At 51.8% G+C, this 24,129-nt stretch overlaps 1 protein-coding gene across 1 annotated transcript in view; it reads right to left on the bottom strand.

Annotated features, from left to right (window-relative positions):
* The window catches only part of LOC149454976 (lysyl oxidase homolog 4-like), a gene marked incomplete at its 3' end in the record, with an annotated part of 222,569 nt that overhangs the window by 32,089 nt on the left and 166,351 nt on the right, over positions 1-24,129 (bottom strand). Inside the window, 3 exon segments of the mRNA XM_089686826.1 lie at positions 6,142-6,385; positions 6,640-6,802; positions 12,363-12,530. Coding sequence (XP_089542952.1) covers positions 6,142-6,385; positions 6,640-6,802; positions 12,363-12,530 — 575 coding nt within the window.

Here is a 24,129-nt window from a genome sequence, read left to right as displayed (position 1 = left end):
GGTAGTTCCCCTGCAGCAGCTGAAAGTGGCAGGAGGGAGAGAAGGAGAAGTTAAACAGAGGGGCCCAAGGAGCTGAGGAGAAGAAAAGGAGCCCGGACAGGAGGGGGTGGCGTTGGCGGCAATGACTGGAACCAATCACCGGTAGTTCCCCTGCAGCAGCTGAAAGTGGTGGGAGGGAGAGAAGGAGAAGCTGTTTTTCAGATGCTGCAGGGGAAGTAGAATGTAATCCTACGCCCACAGTTGATCCAGAGGAAGGCAAAAAAAACTGCTGAGAACAGGGTGACCACCCATCCCCCTGTACAGGGCCTGGGCACCATCAGTGGAATAAAGGGGCCCAAGGAGCTGAGGAGAAGAAAGGGAGCCTGGGCAGGAGGGGGCGGCGTTGGCGGCAATGACTGGAACCAATCCCCGGTAGTTCCCCTGCAGCAGCTGAAAGTGGCAGGAGGGAGAGAAGGAGAAGTTAAACAGAGGGGCCCAAGGAGCTGAGGAGAAGAAAAGGAGCCCGGACAGGAGGGGGTGGCGTTGGCGGCAATGACTGGAACCAATCCCCGGTAGTTCCCCTGCAGCAGCTGAAAGTGGCAGGAGGGAGAGAAGGAGAAGTTAAACAGAGGGGCCCAGGGAGCTGAGGAGAAGAAAAGGAGCCCGGACAGGAGGGGGTGGCATTGGCGGCAATGACTGGAGCCAATCCCCGGTAGTTCCCCTGCAGCAGCTGAAAGTGGCAGGAGGGAGAGAAGGAGAAGCTGTTTTTCAGATGCTGCAGAGGAACTAGAATGTAATCCTACACCCACAGTTGATCCAGAGGATGGCAAAAAAAAAATCCCAGCAAAGCACGATCCAATTTGCTCCTGCAGGGGAAAATATTCTTTCCTGATCCCCCGAGAGGCAATCGGATATTCCTTGGATCCACATATTTTGTGAAAAATAAATAAATTGTGATAAATGTAACACAGTATATTTAGCCCCATTTAATAAAAAAGTAAACATAATTCCCACAAAATAATATTCATCAAAATACCAAACTGTCCATCATGCTGGAAAATAGGTGCAAATAAATGTCCAACTACCAAACTAGCAACAGATGGGTCAATGCCCCTTAATACCTCAGTCCGCTCCCCATAAACTAGATGCCAAATATGTGACATAAATAAAATCTTCAAACAGTCCACTCAACTCGCAATGTGTTCAGTATCTCCGCTCCACCCTCAATCACACCATTAATCTCAGTGCCCCCCCCCCCCCCCCCCCAACGATCCAATGCTCTCGCCTTCTATTTAGAACAGGTCTATAGTGCCTTCCCCTTTAAGGGGTCTACATCCACAGAATTGAGCCTCTCCACATGGATCCCCATATGGAAGTCTCCATCCATCTCCTTCCTGCAGGTAAATAGTACAACGATCCGATGTTCCTCCGCAATCACTCCAAAAAAATAAACAATCATAGTGCTTTCTGCGAAAACGTGCGTCTTTATTAAAACAACCATTAAAATGCCACTCACACTACACTGCGCACTGGTCTACTGCACCACGGATATTCGCTCGCATTGCCCCCTTAAGGATCAGAACACTTAGCTTACTTTCTGGTTTACGTGATGACGTCACCGGCTCCTCCCTACATGTTGCGTCACCTAATTATGTGACTTTGTCAGGGGAATTTTATGTTTATTTTTATTTAGAGGGGGTAAATATACTGAATGTATGACTACTTCTGTGAGGTGGCAAACAACAAACAAACCATCCCTAGTTGTCAGGAGGAAACAGTAGTTTCTTCCAGGACTTTTTTCTCAGAGAATGGGGCAGGAACTCTCCCCTTCTGAGTCACTCCCTATTTCTGCCCCCTAGCCACTTCCAAGTACCGCCGCTTGATTCCACCCCCTACCCACCTCCGAGTACCATCACTTGATTCCACCCCCTACCCACTTCCGAGTACCATCGCTTGATTCCACCCCCTACCCACCTCCGAGTACCATCACTTGATTCCACCCCCTACACACTTCCGAGTACCATCGCTTGATTCCACCCCCTACCAACCTCCGAGTACCATCACTTGATTCCACCCCCTACCCACTTCCGAGTACCATCGCTTGATTCCACCCCCTACCCACCTCCGAGTACCATCACTTGATTCCACCCCCTACCCACTTCCGAGTACCATCGCTTGATTCCACCCCCTACCCACCTCCGAGTACCATCACTTGATTCCACCCCCTACCCACTTCCGAGTACCATCGCTTGATTCCACCCCCTACCCACCTCCGAGTACCATCACTTGATTCCACCCCCTACCCACTTCCGAGTACCATCGCTTGATTCCACCCCCTACCCACCTCCGAGTACCATCACTTGATTCCACCCCCTACCCACCTCCGAGTACCATCACTTGATTCCACCCCCTACCCACTTCCGAGTACCATCCCTTGATTCCACCTCCTACCCACCTCCGAGTACCATCACTTGATTCCACCCCCTACCCACTACCGAGTATCATCCCTTGATTCCACCTCCTACCCACCTCCGAGTACCATCACTTGATTCCACCACCTACCCACCTCCGAGTACCATCACTTGATTCCACCCCCTACCCACCTCCGAGTACCATCGCTTGATTCCGCCCCCTGCCCACCTCTGAGTACCGTCTCTTGATTCCACCCCCTACCCAACTCTGAGTACCGTCGCTTGATTCCATCCCCTACCCACCTCCGAGTACCGTCGCTTGATTCCACCCCCTACCACCTCCACGTACCGTCGCTTGATTCCACCCCCTACGCACCTCCGAGTACCGTCGCTTGATTCCGCCCCCTGCCCACCTCTGAGTACCGTCGCTTGATTCCACCCCCTACCCACCTCTGAGTACCATCACTTGATTCCACCCCCTACCCACTACCGAGTATCATCCCTTGATTCCACCTCCTACCCACCTCCGAGTACCATCACTTGATTCCACCACCTACCCACCTCCGAGTACCATCACTTGATTCCACCCCCTACCCACTTCCGAGTACCATCGCTTGATTCCACCCCCTACCCACCTCCGAGTACCATCACTTGATTCCACCCCCTACCCACCTCCGAGTACCATCACTTGATTCCACCCCCTACCCACTTCCGAGTACCATCCCTTGATTCCACCTCCTACCCACCTCCGAGTACCATCACTTGATTCCACCCCCTACCCACTACCGAGTATCATCCCTTGATTCCACCTCCTACCCACCTCCGAGTACCATCACTTGATTCCACCACCTACCCACCTCCGAGTACCATCACTTGATTCCACCCCCTACCCACCTCCGAGTACCATCGCTTGATTCCGCCCCCTGCCCACCTCTGAGTACCGTCTCTTGATTCCACCCCCTACCCAACTCTGAGTACCGTCGCTTGATTCCATCCCCTACCCACCTCCGAGTACCGTCGCTTGATTCCACCCCCTACCACCTCCACGTACCGTCGCTTGATTCCACCCCCTACGCACCTCCGAGTACCGTCGCTTGATTCCGCCCCCTGCCCACCTCTGAGTACCGTCGCTTGATTCCACCCCCTACCCACCTCTGAGTACCATCACTTGATTCCACCCCCTACCCACTACCGAGTATCATCCCTTGATTCCACCTCCTACCCACCTCCGAGTACCATCACTTGATTCCACCACCTACCCACCTCCGAGTACCATCACTTGATTCCACCCCCTACCCACCTCCGAGTACCATCGCTTGATTCCGCCCCCTGCCCACCTCTGAGTACCGTCGCTTGATTCCACCCCCTACCCACCTCTGAGTACCGTCGCTTGATTCCATCCCCTACCCAGCTCCGAGTACCATCACTTGATTCCACCCCCTACCCACTTCCGAGTACCATCACTTGATTCCACCCCCTACCCACCTCCAAGTACCATCGCTTGACTCCACCCCCTACCCACTACCGAGTATCATCCCTTGATTCCACCTCCTACCCACCTCCGAGTACCGTCGCTTGATTCCACCACCTACCCACCTCCGAGTACCATCACTTGATTCCACCCCCTACCCACCTCCGAGTAACATCGCTTGATTCCGCCCCCTGCCCACCTCTGAGTACCGTCTCTTGATTCCACCCCCTACCCACCTCTGAGTACCGTCGCTTGATTCCATCCCCTACCCACCTCCGAGTACCATCGCTTGATTCCACCCCCTACCACCTCCACGTACCGTCGCTTGATTCCACCCCCTACGCACCTCCGAGTACCATCGCTTGATTCCGCCCCCTGCCCACCTCTGAGTACCGTCGCTTGATTCCACCCCCTACCCACCTCTGAGTACCGTCGCTTGATTCCACCCCCTACCCACCTACGAGCACCGTCGCTTGATTCCACCTCCTACCCACCTCCGAGCACCGTCGCTTGATTCCACCCCCTACCCACCTCCGAGCACCATCGTTTGATTCCACCCCCTACGCACCTCTGAGTAACGTTGCTTGATTCCACCCCCTACCAACCTCCGAGTACCGTCGCTTGATTCCACCCCCTACCCACCTCCAAGTAACGTTGCTTGATTCCACCCCCTACCCACCTCCGAGTACCATCGCTTGATTCCACCCCCTACCCACCTCCGAGTATCATCGCTTGATTCCACCCCCTACCCACCTCCGAGTATCATCACTTGATTCCACCCCCTACGCACCTCCGAGTACCGTCGCTTGATTCCACCCCCTACCCACCTCCGAGTATCATCACTTGATTCCACCCCCTACCCACCTCCGAGTATCATCACTTGATTCCACCCCCTACCCACCTCCGAGTATCATCACTTGATTCCACCCCCTACGCACCTCCGAGCACCGTCGCTTGATTCCACCCCTTACCCACCTCCGAGCACCGTCGCTTGATTCCACCCCCTACCCACCACCCAGTATGGCTCCTTTTAGAGAATACACAGCCAAGCATCATTTTGTATGAAACTTGTTAAGGATAATAAGAAAAGCAGTAAATAGACGCCCTGCAGCCAGCAACAATAGCCCCCCCCCCAGCGACAATGGAACCCCACAACATAATACCACCCCAGCAACAATAGACCCCCAGCAGCAACAACAGACCCCCCATCAACAATAAACAATAGACCCTTCACTCAACAGTAGATCCCTTTTAGCAACAACTGACCTAGCAATAATAGATCCCTCACCAGCAACAATAGCCCCCCAGTGACAATGGACTCCCACAACAAAATATTACCCCAGCAAAAATAGACCCCCAGTAGCAACAAGATATCTCCCATCAACAAGCAACAATAGACGCTTCCCTCAACAGTAGATCCCTTTTGGCAACAACTGACCTCCTAGGAACAATAGATCCCTCACCAGCAACAATAGCCCCCCAGCGACAAGGGACTCCCACAACAAAATACCACCCCAGCAACAATAGAGCCCCAGCAGCAACAACAGATCTCCCATCAACAAGATACAATAGGCTCTTCCTTCAACAGTAGATCTTTTTTGGCAACAACTGACCTCCTAGCAACAATAGATCCCTCTCCAGCAACAATAACCCCTCCTCACCAGCGACAATGGACTACCACAACAAAATATTACCAAAGGAACAATAGACCCCCAGTAGCAAGAACAGATCTCCTATCAACAAGCAACACTAGACCCTTTCCTCAACAGTAGATCCCTTCTGGCAACAACTGACCTCCTAGCAGCAATAGATCCCTCTTCAGCAACAATAGACCACCCGAGCAACAATAGACCACCATGCAAAAATAGATCCCCTCAAGTGACAATAGATCCCCCAGCAGCCAGCATCAACAGGCCCTCCAGCACACCTCAGCACCCCTTGCCATTGCATAGATCCAGCGCTGGAGGGGCCAGAACTGCGTTCCCTACGTTCCGGCTGAAAATAAGCTCTGGTTCTCTCCAACATTCTGTTCATTGTACTCTTCCATTCATGAAGTATTTCACCCAGAGGTGGACTGACAACTCATGGGGCCCCCGGGCAACAGGGGATCATGGGGCTCCTATGTCTTCACCCACACTCAAACCACACCCAAAAAAGCCTATGAAAGGTACCAGGGGCATCTCATTGGGCCCCCTACTGACCCCGGGCCCTTGGGCAGTGCCTGAGTTCCCAAATGGTCAGTCCGCCCCCCCTGATTTCACATCTGTAGCAAGGTCCTACCTGTGACATTCATGCCAGACCCAGGTGTGCCTCCCGTTTCTTGGCGTGAAGTCAGATCTTCCAATGTTGTGTATTTCTGATGAGAAGCGGAGCAGTCTCCTATGTCCATACGGCCAGGACATGTCATCTGCTGACTTGGACAGACACTCTTCTTCATGGGCACATTCCAGCATGTGAAGGGGACGGTCCTCCAGGTAGGCCGACTCCTGGGCCAGCTGTGCGTTCAATATGAGGTCCGGAGCATCTAGATCAGAACATAAAACCCGGTCACATAAACCAGTCTGTTGGGATGTGATTGGTAGGAGAGCTTGGACACGTGTCCATCAAATGCTTCCCGGATGAAGAGCCATTTCTACAAACCTGACAAGAGGTATGCCGGCATCATTCCTTCCATTATAATACATGAATTCTGAGGGGCCCATGGCCTTGGTGGGTTGGGGTTCGGGGAACACGAACTACAACAATTATATTAAGGTAAAGTTGGTATCCAGGACTTACGTTCCGTACAGCTAACTCCTGCCGATCGATGACCCCCTCCTCGAGGACAGTGGACAACACTGTGGTGACGGCACTGCTGAATCGACAACTCTGTGCCAGAGCAACGCACCCCACTCATGACGATGTCCTCTGCACCCTGCGTACCCCGCCAGTACCACGTCTCCTGCAGAACACAAATAATGTTTCGTTTGACAACTCCAATGGGGGAATCCGATCCTATTGACAATCTTTGCATCTCAAGTCTGATCGGGAAACTTCTGTCCTTCGTTTATTTATGACTTTGGCTCATGCCAGTAAACTAACTAGAACCTACGAAATGGGGGGAGGATCTGGTAGAGCTAAAGATGATGACTGAAAGAGCAGAGTCACTTTGGGTGGGGGGCCCATGGAACGCAGCCACTTTGGAGAGGTGGGGAGACCCCTGTCTCCGCTCCCCATATTCCCATTATGTGTAAGTCACCCTGTGCCTGTTAGGGGTACAGGGTGGAATGTCCTAGTATTGTGTGGACATGTGTAGGTGGGGTGGGGGGTTGTTCATTGTTGACTGCCACCTGCTGCATCCCATTGTTCTATTGTGTCTATTTGCCAGCAAACTATTATGGGATGTATGTGTTCCTGTATTGTCTACCACCAAGTGGTGTATCCCATTGTTCTATTGTGTGTCTTGGTTTGGTGGGGGGTGTTTCCAGCAGCCCTTCCCCCTGATGGGACGGCCTCCTGATGTGTTTCCTGTTGCTGGTTGTATTGCCCCCCCCCTGTGTATATATCTTGGGTTTGTGTTAAAATAAAGCAGTTCACTTCCTGTCTTAAGAAGCCTGGTGGTGTCTCGTCTTGTATGGTCAGGTGGGGTCCGTGGATAATGTTCGGACAGGGAAGCGGGAGTCTAACGGAAATACCTAGCGCAGTCGGGGTCCAGTTCCGTTACAAATTATATATGTAACTGTCATAAAAAAAAAAAAAAAACAGGGCGCACTCTCCTCGTGCATTAACGCAAAAAACATAAATGTATTAAAAAGTTGCAAAAACATACTCACAAGTCATAAAGGTCATAAAAACAGAGACAAGAAGTCAAAGGTGCCAATCGTGGACAGCATGCGTCCTCGGATAAAGTGCTAACGCGTTTCGGGAGTCGAACTCCCTTCCTCAGAGCAATATTGCTTATGACCTTTATGGCTTGTGAGTATGTTTTTGCATCTTTTTAATACATTTATGGTTTTTGCGTTGATGCACGAGGAGAGCGCGCCCTGTTTTGTTCTTTTCTGCTAGTATCAAGATTCGCCAATCTATCACGGGCAGCACCTCAGCCAGTGCACTATTCCCGTTTGAGTGCAGCAAGAGAGATTTGAGCGCCGGTTTCTGGTTACTGCTGATATGTAACTGTCATACTTAAATGAGTTCCGTAAAGGACAGATTCATCCAGCTGAAGTTCCCTCATAGAGATCACTACAGCCCTGGCCAAACGTTTTGAGAATGACACAAATATGAATTTACCTGCAAGGAAACATGTGACGTCATCATTGCGTTGCACAAAAAGGAATTCGCGGGCGAGGATATTGCTGCTACTAAGATTGCACCTAAATCCACCATTTATCGGATCATCAAGAACATCAAGGAGGGAGGTTCAATTGTTGTGAAGAAGGCTTCAGGGTGTGCATGAAAGTCCAGCATGCAGCAGGACCATCTCCTAAAGTTGATTCAGCTGCAGGATTGGGCACCACCAGTGCAGAGCTTGCTCAGGAATGGCAGCAGGCAGATGTGATGCATCGGCACGCAGTGAGGAGAAGACTTTTGGAGGATGGCCTGGTGTCAAGAAAGGCAGCAAAAAAGCCACTTCTCTCCAGGGAAAAAATCCGGGACAGACTGACAATCTACAAAAGGTCCAGGGATTGGTCTGCTGAGGACCAGAGAAAAGTCATTTTCTCTGATGAATCCCCTTTCTGATTGGGGCATCTGGAAAACACCTTGTCTGGAGAAGAAAAGGTGAGCGCTACCACAGGGGCTGACTGACAATTCATGGGGCCCTTGGGCAATAGGGGATCATGAGGCCCCTGTGTCCTTGCCCAAACTCAAAAAAGCCTATGAAAAAGGTACCAGGCAGGGGCAGACTGACAACTCATGGGGCCTCCAGGCAATAGGGGATCATGGGGCCCCTGTGTCCTTGCCCAAACTCAAAAAAGCCTATGAAAAGGGTACCAGGGGCATCTCATGGGTCCCTCTACTGACCCCGGGCCCTCGGGCACTGCCCGAGTTTCCAAATGGTCAGTCCACCCCTGCGCTACCATCAATCCCAAGTCATGACAATAGTAAAGCATCCTGAGACCATTCATGTATGGGGTCGCTTCTCAGCCAAGGGAGTGGGCTCACTCACAATTCTGCCTGAGAACACAATCATGAATAAAGAAGGGTCCAAAAACCTCCTCCGAGAGCAACTTTTCCCAACCATCCAGGAACAGTTTGGTGAGGAACAACACCTTCTCCAGCATGATGGAGCACCTTGCTATAAGGAAAAAGTGATAATTAAGTGGCTTGGACAACAAAACATCAAAATTTCGAGTCAATGGCCAGGAAACGCCCCAGGCCTTAATCCCATTGAGAACTTGGGGTCAATCCTCAAGAGGTGGGTGAAAAAACCCCCCCACAAATTCTGACAAACTCCAAGCATTGATTGTGCAAGAATGGGTGGCCATCAGTTAGGATGTGGCCCAGAAGTGGATTGACAGCATGCCAGGGAGAATTGAAAAGGTCTTGAAAAAGAAGGGTCAACACTGCAAATATGGACTCTTTGCATGAACTTCATGTCATTGTCAATAAAAGCCTCTGACGCTTATGAAATGCTTGTAATTATACTTCAGTATACCAGAGGAACGTCTGACACAAAGATCTAAAAACACTGAAGCAGAAGACTTTGTGAAAATAAATATCTGTGTCATTCTCAAAACTTTTGGCCAGGGCTTTATACGCCACATTAGTTCTCTAACATCTACCTGAGTTCTGGCTCACTGTGTACCCGGTCTGAAGTCACCACAGGTACCTTTCTGCATATGGCGTGGGCTTGCCCTCTGATTCCTCCTTTTTGGGAAGAAGCGGTTAATGTTCTTAATAATGTCTGTTACAAGACCCTGGGATTTGACCCTTTAGTGCTACCATAAGACATCACTGATGGGATGGAAATGGACCACCATTTGTTTTGTAGAGACATTCTTTTTAAATGGTAACTCCAACATTGTCTGCTTGGTGTGCAACTATTAACAATGTTCTACCTGCAGCATCTATAAACCTACCAACTACAGTAGAAATTGTCCAAAGAACTTTGATAAAATTTGGACTGTATGGATGATGCCCATGGTCATTAGCTGGTGACAACTCCAATGGGGAATCAGGGAGGGCTAAAGAAGTGTCTGGGTCAGGGAAGAGCACACAAGATGCTTTCCTATTACCATCTCAATGCAACATAACCTGAACAGATGAGAAACGGAGTGACAATGGCCTCATCGATCAAAGTGTCTGAAATAAGGACAGCCCATGGTGCCCCCAAAGCAGAATCAATCAATACAATACTCACCTCCTCTCTGATACTGTCCCCACAGTAATCCCATTCTGCCACTAGATGTCCTCACTATCCGGGCATCATTCAATCTGGAATCCTGAGGACATACTGTGAGTGCAGAGAGTCCTGGACCAGCCCTCTAGGAAGGCATCACCATGGAACTCTGAAACCTAGAAAGGTGGGGACATACTATGAATCAACGGGCTTCATGGTTCTACCTCCAAAGGAGGCATAACCGTGGTCTCCTTCATCCATAGTTTACTGAATAAGAGCACTGATGATGTCATCACGTCAGAGCTGCTTGGAGGCAGGTGTAGTTCAGCCTGCTTGCACAGATGGCGCTGTTTTTCCAGACACTATGCAGAGAGGAGGAATTCATGTTCCTCTAAGGCAGTGTTTCTCAACTCCAGTCCTCATGGACCCCCAACAGGTCATGTTTTCAGGATTTCCCTCAGATGAAACAGCTGTGGTAATTACTAAGGCAGTGAAACTGATCAAATCACCTGTGCAAAATAATGGAAATCCTGAAAACATGACCTGTTGGGGGTCCATGAGGACTGGAGCTGAGAAACACTGCTCTAAGGCCTCTGTAGGCATCATCAGGGAAGCAGCCTTCTGATTGAACGCTGATGTGCTGGATGACCTTCATGGCCTTCCTTAATGAGGTCAGTGCTAACAACTAGAACTGTCCCACTGCAACTGGCACACATTTTCAAGGCTAGGTCAGGGACAGGAACCCACTCGTTAGGGACAGTATGTCTAGCATGGGGGGGGGGGGGAGGTACAGTGCAGGGACCTTACACCTGACTCAAAATTTTAATGTTTTGTTCCTCAAGCCACTTAGTTATCACTTTTGCCTTATGGCAAGGTGCTCCATCATGCTGGAAAAGGCATTGTTCCTCACCAAACCTTGGACCTCCTTTCTTCTATGGGTGCCTTTGTTGCCACACCGCCTACCAATCACCTACTTCATCAGTTGCTTCTGGCTATCCCAAACCTGCTACCGTGTCTTCTTCAGTATTGAGACTGTGTGGTACAAGTCCTTCTGTAAGGTTCTGCTGTACTGGGTTCAGCCATGATATTCAGACCTTGTTGGGTTAATATATTGTACTGTCTCCATGTGCATTTACTCCACATTGGGTACCAAACTTCTGGCCTTTCTTACGTGCTCTCCACATCAATGAAGATCAACCACCACTGGAGATGAGGTGAACAAGAACCTTTTAGGCCCCCCCAGTCACATGACCAACCTGACGACAAGGGTCAGTATAAAAAATAAAGAGGGGGAGGAAGTGAAGGGGGAGCTCAGAGTTAAGCCTCAAAATATAATGAAGGAGAGGACGGTCTGACTTCCATTATACTATGCAGCCCAAGGAGCCAGTCTATGAAGCATCTCTACAAGTCCAGGCCTGGCGATAATACTTACATATTATATATATTATATAAGGCGACCTATACAGCACAACCGATTGTTATCGTGACAATCACCAACTTAAAGGACAGCTAAAGCAAGAGCAAAAATGTCAAAAATTGCAGCTTACACTCCTTAGATGTGGTGGCTGCATTAGATTTCTTTCCTTCAAGCAAACATCATTTTCAGCAAATACCCTTTGATCCTGCCAGAAATACAAGGCCTGTGAGCTGCACTGAAGAATATCTTCCTTCCTAGCTATGTAAACTACCAATTGCTTTCCCCCCTTCGCCTTCCCCCTGTAATGGAGATGAAGAGATATGGACATGTTTGTAGTCCATTCCAGGAGAACAGTGTGGGGTGCAGGGGTGGACAGACAACTCATGGGGCCCCCGGGCAACAGGGGATCATGGGGCCCCTGTGTTCTTGCTCACACTCAAACCACACCCAAAAAAAGCCATGAAAAGGTACCAGGGGCATCTCATGGGGCCCCCTACTGACCCCGGGTCCTCAGGCAGTGCCCGAGTTCCCAAATGGTCAGTCCGCCCCTGTTGGGATGACAACCATGGCTGCAGTGTGGGGTGACAACCATTGCTCCCTCTATGGATACAGTGGAGGAGTGATGTAGCCACCCAGGAATAGGAAGTGTGTTATTGGCAGGATTATCAGGTAAAAACACAGCCAACGGATGGAGACACCACACCAAGATCTAGTAATCTGCATGATGGGACATTTTTAATTTTGGGTTTAGATACGCTGTCATACCTGTATAGCATGATTGGCAAAGCCGAGCCCCAACTGTCGGCAAGCGACCATGGCTTCATTCATGCCCCAGAGCTCTCCGCACATCGCTCCCCACTTCTTCACTCCTTTAATGACCATCTGTACTTCCACCTTCCCCTCTTCACTTGACCTTCCTCCAACCAACCGAATCTGAAATAGAAAAAAGGACAAAGCCCGTCTTCCAGAGGAGTTCTCGTTTTAGCCAAAAGCTAATTATTCTCTTGTGTGAGCTCTTCTCCTGATCACCGCCAATCATTACCGCATTATTCCAGCAATCAGGAGAGGCTGAGGCCGGCCGGTTATCACTTTCTGATTAAATATATTTCCATATATGCCGGATCGTGTTCCATCATTACAGGATGAATGTCATCATCAGCTATAGGATTCTATAATGATCACTGAGAAATATATATATATATATGGAACCAGACTCAACACCTCGGCGTTCTTTGCAATTTTACAGAGATTGTAATTATAACATATAATAATATATAAAAATGATAATATGATACAAAATAATACATTTCATGTTTTTATCCATATTAACATCATTTTAATTACTACGTGTGGCACCCTCCTAGGCTGGTTGCTGGGATGTACATGGCCTAGTTAAGTATAGTGTGGTCTCCTGTTTCACCCCTTCAATACTTTCCCCCCCTTCCAGTCCGGACACTCCCCCCCCTTCCAGTCCGGACACTCCCCCCCCTTCCGGTCCGGACACTTTCACCCCCTTCCGGTCCGGACACTTTCCCCCCCTTCCTGTCCGGACAACTTTCCCCCCCTTCCGGTCCGGACACTTTCACCCCTTTCCGGTCCGGACACTTTCACCCCTTTCCGGTCCGGACACTTTCACCCCCTTCCGGTCCGGACACTTTCACCCCCTTCCGGTCCGGACACTTTCACCCCCTTCCGGTCCGGACACTTTCCCCCCCTTCCGGTCCGGACACTTTCCCCCCCTTCCTGTCCGGACAACTTTCCCCCCTTCCGGTCCGGACACTTTCACCCCTTTCCGGTCCGGACACTTTCCCCCCACCTTCCGGTCCGGACACTTTCCCCCCACCTTCCGGTCCGGACACTTTCCCCCCCTTCCGGTCCGGACACTTTCCCCCCCTTCCAGTCCGGACACTTTCCCCCCCTTCCAGTCCGGACACTTTCCCCCCCTTCCAGTCCGGACACTTTCCCCCCCTTCCAGTCCAGGCCAATTTCACCCCCTTCCTGTCCAGGCCAATTTTCAGGTTTCAGCGCTCTCACACTTTGAATGACAATTGCGCGGTCATGCAACACTGTACCCAAACTACATTTTTATCATTTAGTTCCAACAACTAGAGCTTTCTATTGGTGGTATTTATTCACTACCGGGGTTTTTCAATTTTTGCTAGAATTAACAAAAAACATTTTTGAAAAAAAAACACGTTTTTCTTTGTTTCTGTTATAAAAGTTTGCAAATAAATAATTGTTCTTCATAGATTTAGGCCGAGATGTATTCTGCTACATGTCTTTGGTGAAAATAACCCAAATTAGTATTTATTATTTAGTCTGTAGGAAAGTTATACAAACTATGGGATATATCTGAAAATTGATCAATCCTGAAGTACTGACGGCCAATCTAATTTCTGGAGGCCCAAAAAAGTCAGAACAGTACAGATATCCCCCCAAATGCCAGGACAGTACAGATATCCCCCAAATGTCAGGACAGTACAGATATCCCCCAAATGTCAGGACAGTACAGATATCCCCCAAATGCCAGGACAGTACAGATATCCCCCCAAATGTCAGGACAGTACAGATATCCCCCAAATGTCAGGACAGGACAGATATCCCCCAAATGTCAGGACGGTACAGATATCCCCCAAATGTCAGGACGGTACAGATATCCCCCAAATGTCAGGACGGTACAGATATTCCCCAAATTTCAGAACAGTATAGATATCCCCCAAATGTCAGGACAGGACAGATATCCCCCAAATGTCAGAACAGTACAGATATCCCCCAAATGTCAGAACAGTATAGATATCCCCCAAATGTCAGAACGGTATAGATATCCCCCAAATGTCAGAACGGTACAGATATCCCCCAAATGTCAGGAGAGGACAGATATCCCCAAATGTCAGGACAGGACAGATATCCCCCCAAATGTCAGAACAGTACAGATATCCCCCAAATGTCAATAGTACAGATATCCCCCAAATGTCAGAACAGTACAGATATCCCCCAAATATCAGGACAGTACAGATATCCCCCAAATATCAGGACAGTACAGATATCCCCCAAATGTCAGGACAGTACAGATATCCCCCCAAAAAAAGGACAGGACAGATATCCCCCAAATGTCAGAATGGTACAGATACCCCCAAATGTCAGAACAGTACAGATATCCCCCAAATGTCAGGACAGGACAGATATCCCCCAAATGTCAGGACAGGACAGATATCCCCCAAATGTCAGGACAGGACAGATGTCCCCCAAATGTCAGGTGAGGACAGATATCCCCCAAATGTCAGGACGGTACAGATTTTCCCCAAATTTCAGAACGGTACAGATATCCCCCAAATGTCAGGACAGTACAGATATCCCCCCAAATGTCAGAACAGTACAGATATCCCCCAAATGTCAGGACAGTACAGATATCCCCCCAAATGTCAGGACAGTACAGATATCCCCCCCAAAAAAAGGACAGGACAGATATTCCCCAAATGTCAAGACAGTACAGGTATCCCCCAAATGTCAGAACAGTACAGATCCCCCCAAATGTCAGAACGGTACAGATACCCCCCAAATGTCAGAACGGTACAGATACCCCCCAAATGTCAGAACAGTACAGATATCCCCCAAATGTCAGGACAGGACAGATATCCCCCAAATGTCAGGCCAGGACAGATATCCCCCAAATGTCAGAACGGTACAGATGTCCCCGAAATGTCAGGACAGGACAGATATCCCCCAAATTTCAGAACGGTACAGATTTTCCCCAAATTTCAGAACGGTACAGATATCCCCCAAATGTCAGAACAGTACAGATATCCCCCAAATGTCAGGACAGTACAGATATCCCCCCCAAAAAAAGGACAGGACAGATATCCCCCAAATGTCAGGACAGTACAGATCCCCCCAAATGTCAGAACGGTACAGATACCCCCCAAATGTCAGAACAGTACAGATATCCCCCAAATGTCAGGACAGGACAGATATCCCCCAAATGTCAGGCCAGGACAGATATCCCCCAAATGTCAGAACGGTACAGATGTCCCCCAAATGTCAGGACAGGACAGATATCCCCCAAATGTCAGGACGGTACAGATGTCCCCCAAATGTCAGGACAGGACAGATATCCCCCAAATGTCAGGACGGTACAGATATCCCCCAAATGTCAGAACGGTACAGATATCCCCCAAATGTCAGGACGGTACAGATATCCCCCAAATGTCAGGACAGGACAGATGTCCCCCAAATGTCAGGACAGATATCCCCCAAATGTCAGGACAGGACAGATGTCCCCCAAATGTCAGGACAGATGTCCCCCAAATGTCAGGACAGATATCCCCCAAATGTCAGGACGGTACAGATATCCCCTAAATGTCAGGACGGTACAGATATCCCCCAAATGACCCCTTTTTGCAAAGTAGACAGTCATAATAATATTATATAATAATAATAATACATTTATGTGCAATGTTTGACCATTCCCAGCACCTGTCTGAGTCTGTTGTTCTGGAGGACATTAATAAATAGACCCCAAAAGTATCAGAAAGGCAAAGTGAAGCCATAGGGATGGACAAAACCATCACAGACACGGCTAAAAGAGAGGAAGGAACGGAAAGAGTCGAGAGGGATAGAAAACGTTTGGAGCGTGATTGTATGGCAGCAAGAGCAAGGGGAGCCAGGAATGAGTTAGGAAAAGATGGAACACAATCCAAAAAAAAAAAGATCTTTCAGCCTGCGGGGTGATGAGATCAGAACATATGGTATTAGTAGAAACTCAAAAAACATTTATTGATGTAATATTGTAATAATATTCTTATCCACATCATAATCCGAGGGACACGATCACCACCCTATGTTGGAGGTTGGCGCTGGTGCTTCCCATGTATACAACTCTGCATTATTTTATTTATTTCTCTTTCTAGATGTGTTTTCCTCCCACATGGAAGTCGTATCCCTAATGTCCTTCCACTTGATGCTGCACAGAAGAAGGTCTTGTCGGATTGTCTGTTCTCAGAAGGTTCTCAGAGGGTCTGCGAAGGTTCTCCTTGATCCAGGCCATGGAATATCTGCTAGTAGTTGGTCACATTCATCTGCACTTGTTCTGTATTGGTGACAATGTTTTGTACCTTCTCCACACACTTCTTCAGCTCAAATGAGCGCCAGGAAGATACTCCAACATTTACATCCACACAGGTAGCGCCAACACCTTCATCCAACCACTGTGGAATGTGTAGTTGTTGATTGCCCAAGAACAGGATGGGAGGTGTGACAGTTATGGCCCTCATTCCTGGTCAATGATAGTTGTTCCATTATGACGTAGATGGCTTCCTTGATGCCTCCTGTGAACCAGTTGTCCAAACTTTGCACCTCACTGTCCTCAAAAAACAAGGTCATCTTTTCTTATGGAGTAGGAAAACCACTGAGTTTACCATTTGAAGCACTCCTGAGATGTCGGTGTATTTGCCTTTAGACTCTGCTTGTTATCATTTCAGCCCTCTGTTGTAGCATTCTAAGAATCCCAGTTTGTGTTCCAGATGGTGGTGTAGTCAAAGGGAAGATGCTGGTCTGTGTGGGTGGGTTTCATGTAGACCTCAATGTCCAGGTCACCCCCGCATCTTGATGTGTAACACACAGAAAAAGGTTCATTCTTCCCATGTAAACTTGATGTTCATTGAGTATATATGTTCACAAAAGATTGTATGTTCCATGTTATCAGGAGTTTAGGGTACTCTACTGTGACCCCCACATGAAGGTCTGATGCAATAGATCCTCGATGTTATCATGAGACAATATTTATGCATTTAAAGTGGTCTAGTAAGTCAATATGAGATAGTCTTCTTCATATTTGATTGCAGCATCCCAGCACATACCGGGATCACCATGGAGGGAGCACATACCGGGATCACCGTGGAGGGGAGCACATACCGGGATCACCGTGGAGGGAGCACATACCGGGATCACCGTGGGGGGAGCACATACCGGGATCACCGTGGAGGAGAGCACATACCGGGATCACCGTGGAGGGGAGCACATACCGGGATCACCGTGGAGGGGAGCACATACCGGGATCACCGTGGAGGGGAGCACATACCGGGATCACCGTGGGGGGAGCACATACCGGGATCACCGTGGGGGGAGCACATACCGGGATCACCGTGGAGGGGAGCACATACCGGGATCACCGTGGGGGGAGCACATACCGGGATCACCGTGGGGGGAGCACATACCGGGATCACCGTGGAGGGGAGCACATACCGGGATCACTGTGGAGGGGAGCACATACCGGGATCACCGTGGAGGGGAGCACATACCGGGATCACCGTGGGAGGGGAGCACATACCGGGATCACCGTGGGAGGAGAGCACATACCGGGATCTGTGTGGGAGGGGAGCACATACCGGGATCACCATGGGAGGGGAGCACATACCGGGATCACCATGGGAGGGGAGCACATAGCGAGGAGAGCACATATCGGGATCACCGTTGGAGGAGAGCACATACCGGGATCACCATGGAGTGGAGCACATACCGGGATCACTGTTGGAGGGGAGCACATACCGGGATAGACGTTGGAGGGGAGCACATACCGGGATCACCGTTGGAGGGGAGAACATACCAAGATCACCGTTGGAGGGGAGCACATACCGGGATCACCATGGGAGGGGAGCACATACCGGGATCACCGCAGGGGGAGCACATACCGAGATCACCGCGGGGGGAGCACATACCGGGATCACCGCGGGGGGAGCACATACCGGGATCACCATGGATGGGAGCACATACCGGGATCACCATGAAGGGGAGCACATACCGGGATCACCATGGGAGGGGAGCACATACCGGGATCACCATGGGAGGGGAGCACATACCGGGATCACCGCTGGAGTGGAGCGCACACCGGGATCACCGCGGGAGGGGAGCACATACCGGGATCTGTATGGGAGGGGAGCACATACCGGGATCACCGCGGGGGGAGCACATACCGGGATCACCGCGGGAGGGGAGCACATACCGGGATCACCGCTGGAGGGGAGCACATACCGGGACCACCATGGAGGGGAGCACATACCGGGATCACCATGGGGGGAGCACATACCGGGATCACCATGGAGGGGAGCACATACCGGGATCACCATGGGAGGGGAGCACATACCGGGATCACCGCGGGGGGAGCACATACCGGGATCACCGTGGGGGGAGCACATACCGAGATCACAATGGAGGGGAGCACATACCGGGATCACCATGGGAGGGGAGCACATACCGGGATCACCGCGGGGGGAGCACATACCGGGATCACCGCTGGAGTGGAGCACATACTGGGACCACCATGGAGGGGAGCACATACCGGGATCACCGCTGGAGTGGAGCACATACCGGGATCACCGCGGGGGGAGCACATACCGGGACCACCACGGAGGGGAGCACATACCGGGGTCACCGCGGGGGGAGCACATACCGGGATCACCGCGGGAGGGGAGCACATACCGGGATCACCGTGGGGGGAGCACATACCGGGATCACCGTGGGGGGAGCACATACCGGGATCACCATGGGAGGGGAGCACATACCGGGACCACCATGGAGGGGAGCACATACCGGGACCACCATGGAGGGGAGCACATACCGGGACCACCATGGAGGGGAGCACATACCGGGATCACCATGGAGGGGAGCACATACCGGGATCACCATGGAGGGGAGCACATACCGGGATCACCATGGAGGGGAGCACATACCGGGATCACCGCTGGAGTGGAGCACATACCGGGATCACCGCGGGGGAGCACATACCGGGACCACCATGGAGGGGAGCACATACCGGGATCACCATGGAGGGGAGCACATACCGGGACCACCATGGAGGGGAGCACATACCGGGATCACCGCGGGGGGAGCACATACCGGGATCACCGCGGGGGGAGCACATACCAGGACCACCATGGAGGGGAGCACATACCGGGATCACCGTGGGGGAGGGGAGCACATACCGGGATCACCGCGGGGGGAGCACATACCGGGATCACCATGGAGGGGAGCACATACCGGGATCACCGTGGGGGAGGGGAGCACATACCGGGATCTATGGGTATACTCCATTCCTGGGCACACATTCCAATGACTCCGCCATCCAGATCTAGGAAATGTTTTCCTGTTTTGGCGTTCGGCAGATAAAGTCGCTGCTCAGCGTATTTTATGGTCTGTTACGTTTTCAGAAATGCGTTCAGCGAGCAGCCAATTTGTTTCATGTTCTCCGTGTATTCAGTGGCTAAATGTCGTTCGCTGTCATTCATGTCACACGTTTCTGTGTTTTATCAGAAATCTGCTTCGCGGGACGATTCTTCTTCTGCATAAAATCAAAGTGAGAAATAACGAAGGCGTCTGCAGGAGGAGCGCAGAGCGGATCAAAGTGAGAAATAACGAAGGCGTCTGCAGGAGGAGCGCAGAGCGGATCAAAGTGAGAAATAACGAAGGCGTCTGCAGGAGGAGCGCAGAGCGGATCAAAGTGAGAAATAACGAAGGCGTCTGCAGGAGGAGCGCAGAGCGGATCAAAGTGAGAAATAACGAAGGCGTCTGCAGGAGGAGCGCAGAGCGGATCAAAGTGAGAAATAACGAAGGCGTCTGCAGGAGGAGCGCAGAGCGGATCAAAGTGAGAAATAACGAAGGCGTCTGCAGGAGGAGCGCAGAGCGGATCAAAGTGAGAAATAACGAAGGCGTCTGCAGGAGGAGCGCAGAGCGGCTCAAAGTGAGAAATAACGAAGGCGTCTGCAGGAGGAGCGCAGAGCGGATCAAAGTGAGAAATAACGAAGGCGTCTGCAGGAGGAGCGCAGAGCGGATCAAAGTGAGAAATAACGAAGGCGTCTGCAGGAGGAGCGCAGAGCGGATCAAAGTGAGAAATAACGAAGGCGTCTGCAGGAGGAGCACAGAGCGGATCAAAGTGAGAAATAACGAAGGCGTCTGCAGGAGGAGCGCAGAGCGGATCCCGTATATCATCGCCATGTACATCCTCCTCACATTACACTCCATCAACTGCCACTGAGGATGGAAGGAATGGGGCTCCGAGGAGCCGGAACATTCCTTCATTCTGACATTCCTGGGAGGAAGAGAATACATAGGCTGCCACTGGTGGCCCCGGCTTCTGAAAATGCCAGTTGCTTGGCTGTCATGCGGATTCCATGGCTGCCGTACTTTCTGAGGCACTGGCCTGGTGTAGGCAGATCGGTATTTCTGAACTCACTCTGACTTTCTAATGTGAATGGTTAAAGTCGTTCTAAAGGTCATAAAACCTTCTATGTGCAGCCCCCCCTCCGCCCTCCGATACTTAGCGGAGCCCCATGGCTATCCAGTGCTGTGCATGGGAGCCTCGGCTCTCCCAGGTCTCTCCCTCCTCATTGGCTGAGGCACAGCAGTGGGAGGCATTGGCTGCCACTGCTGTCAATCACAGCCAGTGAAGACTTAGCCACGCTCTTTATGTCCCATACACACACAGAAGCGGCTCGAGATCGAGCAATCACTAGTGCCCCCAGAGCAAGCAGCTTCCTCTGAGCGCTCTTAGCAAGGGGAAGGGGCCAGAAATGATGGCAGGGGACCCGAGAAGAGGAGGATCGAGGCTAAAAGAAACCTCTTATCTTTACCTGCTCTGTGCAATGGTTTTGTGGGGAGGGAAAGGTGCCCATGGAGAGTGGGAGGTTGAAGATGGGGGTTAGAGAGTTTAGGATAGAGCAGGAAGGAGGCTGCAACAGTCGTGAGGGACAGGATCCAGGGGACAGGTGGTGAGGGGACAGGATCCAGGGGACAGGATCCAGGGGACAGGTGGTGAGGGGACAGGATCCAGGGGACAGGATCCAGGGGACAGGTGGTGAGGGGACAGGATCCAGGGGACAGGATCCAGGGGACAGGTGGTGAGGGGACAGGATCCAGGGGACAGGTGGTGAGGGGACAGGATCCAGGGGACAGGATCCAGGGGACAGGTGGTGAGGGGACAGGATCCAGGGGACAGGTGGTGAGGGGACAGGTGGTGAGGGGACAGGTGGTGAGGGGACAGGATCCAGGGGACAGGTGATGAGGGGACAGGTGGTGAGGGGACAGGATCCAGGGGACAGGTGGTGAGGGGACAGGATCCAGGGGACAGGTGGTGAGGGGACAGGATCCAGGGGACAGGTGGTGAGGGGACAGGATCCAGGGGACAGGTGATGAGGGGACAGGTGGTGAGGGGACAGGATCCAGGGGACAGGTGGTGAGGGGACAGGTGATGAGGGGACAGGTGGTGAGGGGACAGGATCCAGGGGACAGGTGGTGAGGGGACAGGATCCAGGGGACAGGTGGTGAGGGGACAGGATCCAGGGGACAGGTGATGAGGGGACAGGTGGTGAGGGGACAGGTGGTGAGGGGACAGGATCCAGGGAACAGGTGGTGAGGGGACAGGATCCAGGGGACAGGTGGTGAGGGGACAGGATCCAGGGGACAGGTGGTGAGGGGACAGGATCCAGGGGACAGGTGGTGAGGGGACAGGTGGTGAGGGGACAGGATCCAGGGGACAGGTGGTGAGGGGACAGGATCCAGGGGACAGGTGGTGAGGGGACAGGATCCAGGGGACAGGTGGTGAGGGGACAGGATCCAGGGGACAGGATCCAGGGGACAGGTGGTGAGGGGACAGGATCCAGGGGACAGGTGGTGAGGGGACAGGATCCAGGGGAAAGGTGGTGAGGGAACAGGATCCACGGGACAGGATCCAGGGGACAGGTGGTGAGGGGACAGGATCCAGGGGACAGGTGGTGAGGGGACAGGATCCAGGGGACAGGTGGTGAGGGGACAGGATCCAGGGAACAGGTGGTGAGGGGACAGGATCCAGGGGACAGGTGGTGAAATGGGCCTTGGAAAGGAGTTCGGTAACTTCCTTGGTGGTAACATGGTTGAAGGAGGAGAGTGTAGAGTTTGGTGATGGGTCTGGTATGTTGGTTAGAGGAGGAAGCTTGACCCTGGAGATCTCATCCTGAATTGTGTTGATCTTCTTCTTGAAGTGACTGGCAATCTCCTGTGCAGTAAGTTGGTGGGTGGAGGCAGTGGGGGTGGAGTAAGGAATTAAGGGTAGAGAAGAGTTGACGAGGATTGGATGAGGGTCTTGATGAGAGTGTTGTAGTAGGTTTGTTTAGCACCGCGGAGGCCGGAGTTGTATTTGAGAAGAGCGGATTTGTAGACGGTAAAGTCTTTCAGGGATTTAGATTTACAGCATACTTGCTCAAGAGCACGGCTGCATCTCTTGAGACTTCTGGTGTCATCTGTTTTCTAGGGTTGTGACAGGCAATGCCGGGTTCTGCCTGTAGAGAGAGGAGCAAGAGCATCCAGGGAGGATGATAGATAGTTGTTGTAGGCAGATGTGGCCAGCTCTGGGCAGGACCGGGGTGCAATTTCATCATAGAGGTGCTCAGTAGTGGAGAAGGTCAGGGCTGAGGTGATGGAGGTTTCTACAGGTAACGGTTTGCTGGTTGGAGGCATGGGAGGTAGGAGGCATGGGAGGTAGGAGGCATGGGAGGTAGGAGGCATGGGAGGTAGTAGCAGGCATGGAAGGTAGGAGGCATGGCAGGTAGGAGGCAGGGAGGTAGGAGGCATGGGAGGTAGTAGGAGGCATGGAAGGTAGGAGGCATGGGAGGTAAGAGGCATGGAAGGTAGTAGGAGGCATGGGAGGTAGGAGGCAGGGAGGTAGGAGGCATGGGAGGTAGTAGGAGGCATGGAAGGTAGGAGGCATGGCAGGTAGGAGGCAGGGAGGTAGGAGGCATGGGAGGTAGTAGGAGGCATGGAAGGTAGGAGGCATGGGAGGTAGGAGGCAGGGAGGTAGGAGGCATGGGAGGTAGGAGGCATGGGAGGGAGGTAGGAGGCATGGGAGGTAGGAGGCATGGGAGGTAGTAGGAGGCATGGAAGGTAGGAGGCATGGGAGGTAGGAGGCAGGGAGGTAGGAGGCATGGGAGGTAGTAGGAGGCATGGAAGGTAGGAGGAGGCATGGAAGGTAGGAGGCATGGGAGGTAGGAGGCAGGGAGGTAGGAGGCATGGGAGGTAGGAGGCATGGGAGGTAGTAGGAGGCATGGAAGGTAGGAGGCAGGGAGGTAGGAGGCATGGGAGGTAGTAGGAGGCATGGAAGGTAGGAGGCATGGGAGGTAGGAGGCAGGGAGGTAGGAGGCATGGGAGGTAGTAGGAGGCATGGAAGGTAGGAGGCATGGGAGGTAGGAGGCAGGGAGGTAGGAGGCATGGAGGTAGGAGGCATGGGAGGTAGTAGGAGGCAGGGAAGTAGGAGGCATGGGAGGTAGGAGGCATGGGAGGTAGGAGGCATGGGAGGTAGTAGGAGGCAGGGAGGTAGGAGGCATGGGAGGTAGTAGGAGGCATGGGAGGTAGGAGGCATGGGAGGTAGGAGGAGGCATGGGAGGTAGGAGGCATGGGAGGTAGGAGGCATGGGAGGTAGGAGGAGGCATGGGAGGTAGGAGGCAGGGAGGTAGGAGGCATGGGAGGTAGTAGGAGGCAGGGAAGTAGGAGGCATGGGAGGTAGGAGGCATGG

This window comes from Staurois parvus, unplaced genomic scaffold (genome assembly GCF_062004578.1).
Source record: "Staurois parvus isolate SC_StPar_1 unplaced genomic scaffold, SC_StPar_1.0 ptg000413l, whole genome shotgun sequence".
Taxonomy (NCBI): domain Eukaryota; kingdom Metazoa; phylum Chordata; class Amphibia; order Anura; family Ranidae; genus Staurois; species Staurois parvus.
This window is presented reverse-complemented; position numbering and strand designations above follow the sequence as displayed.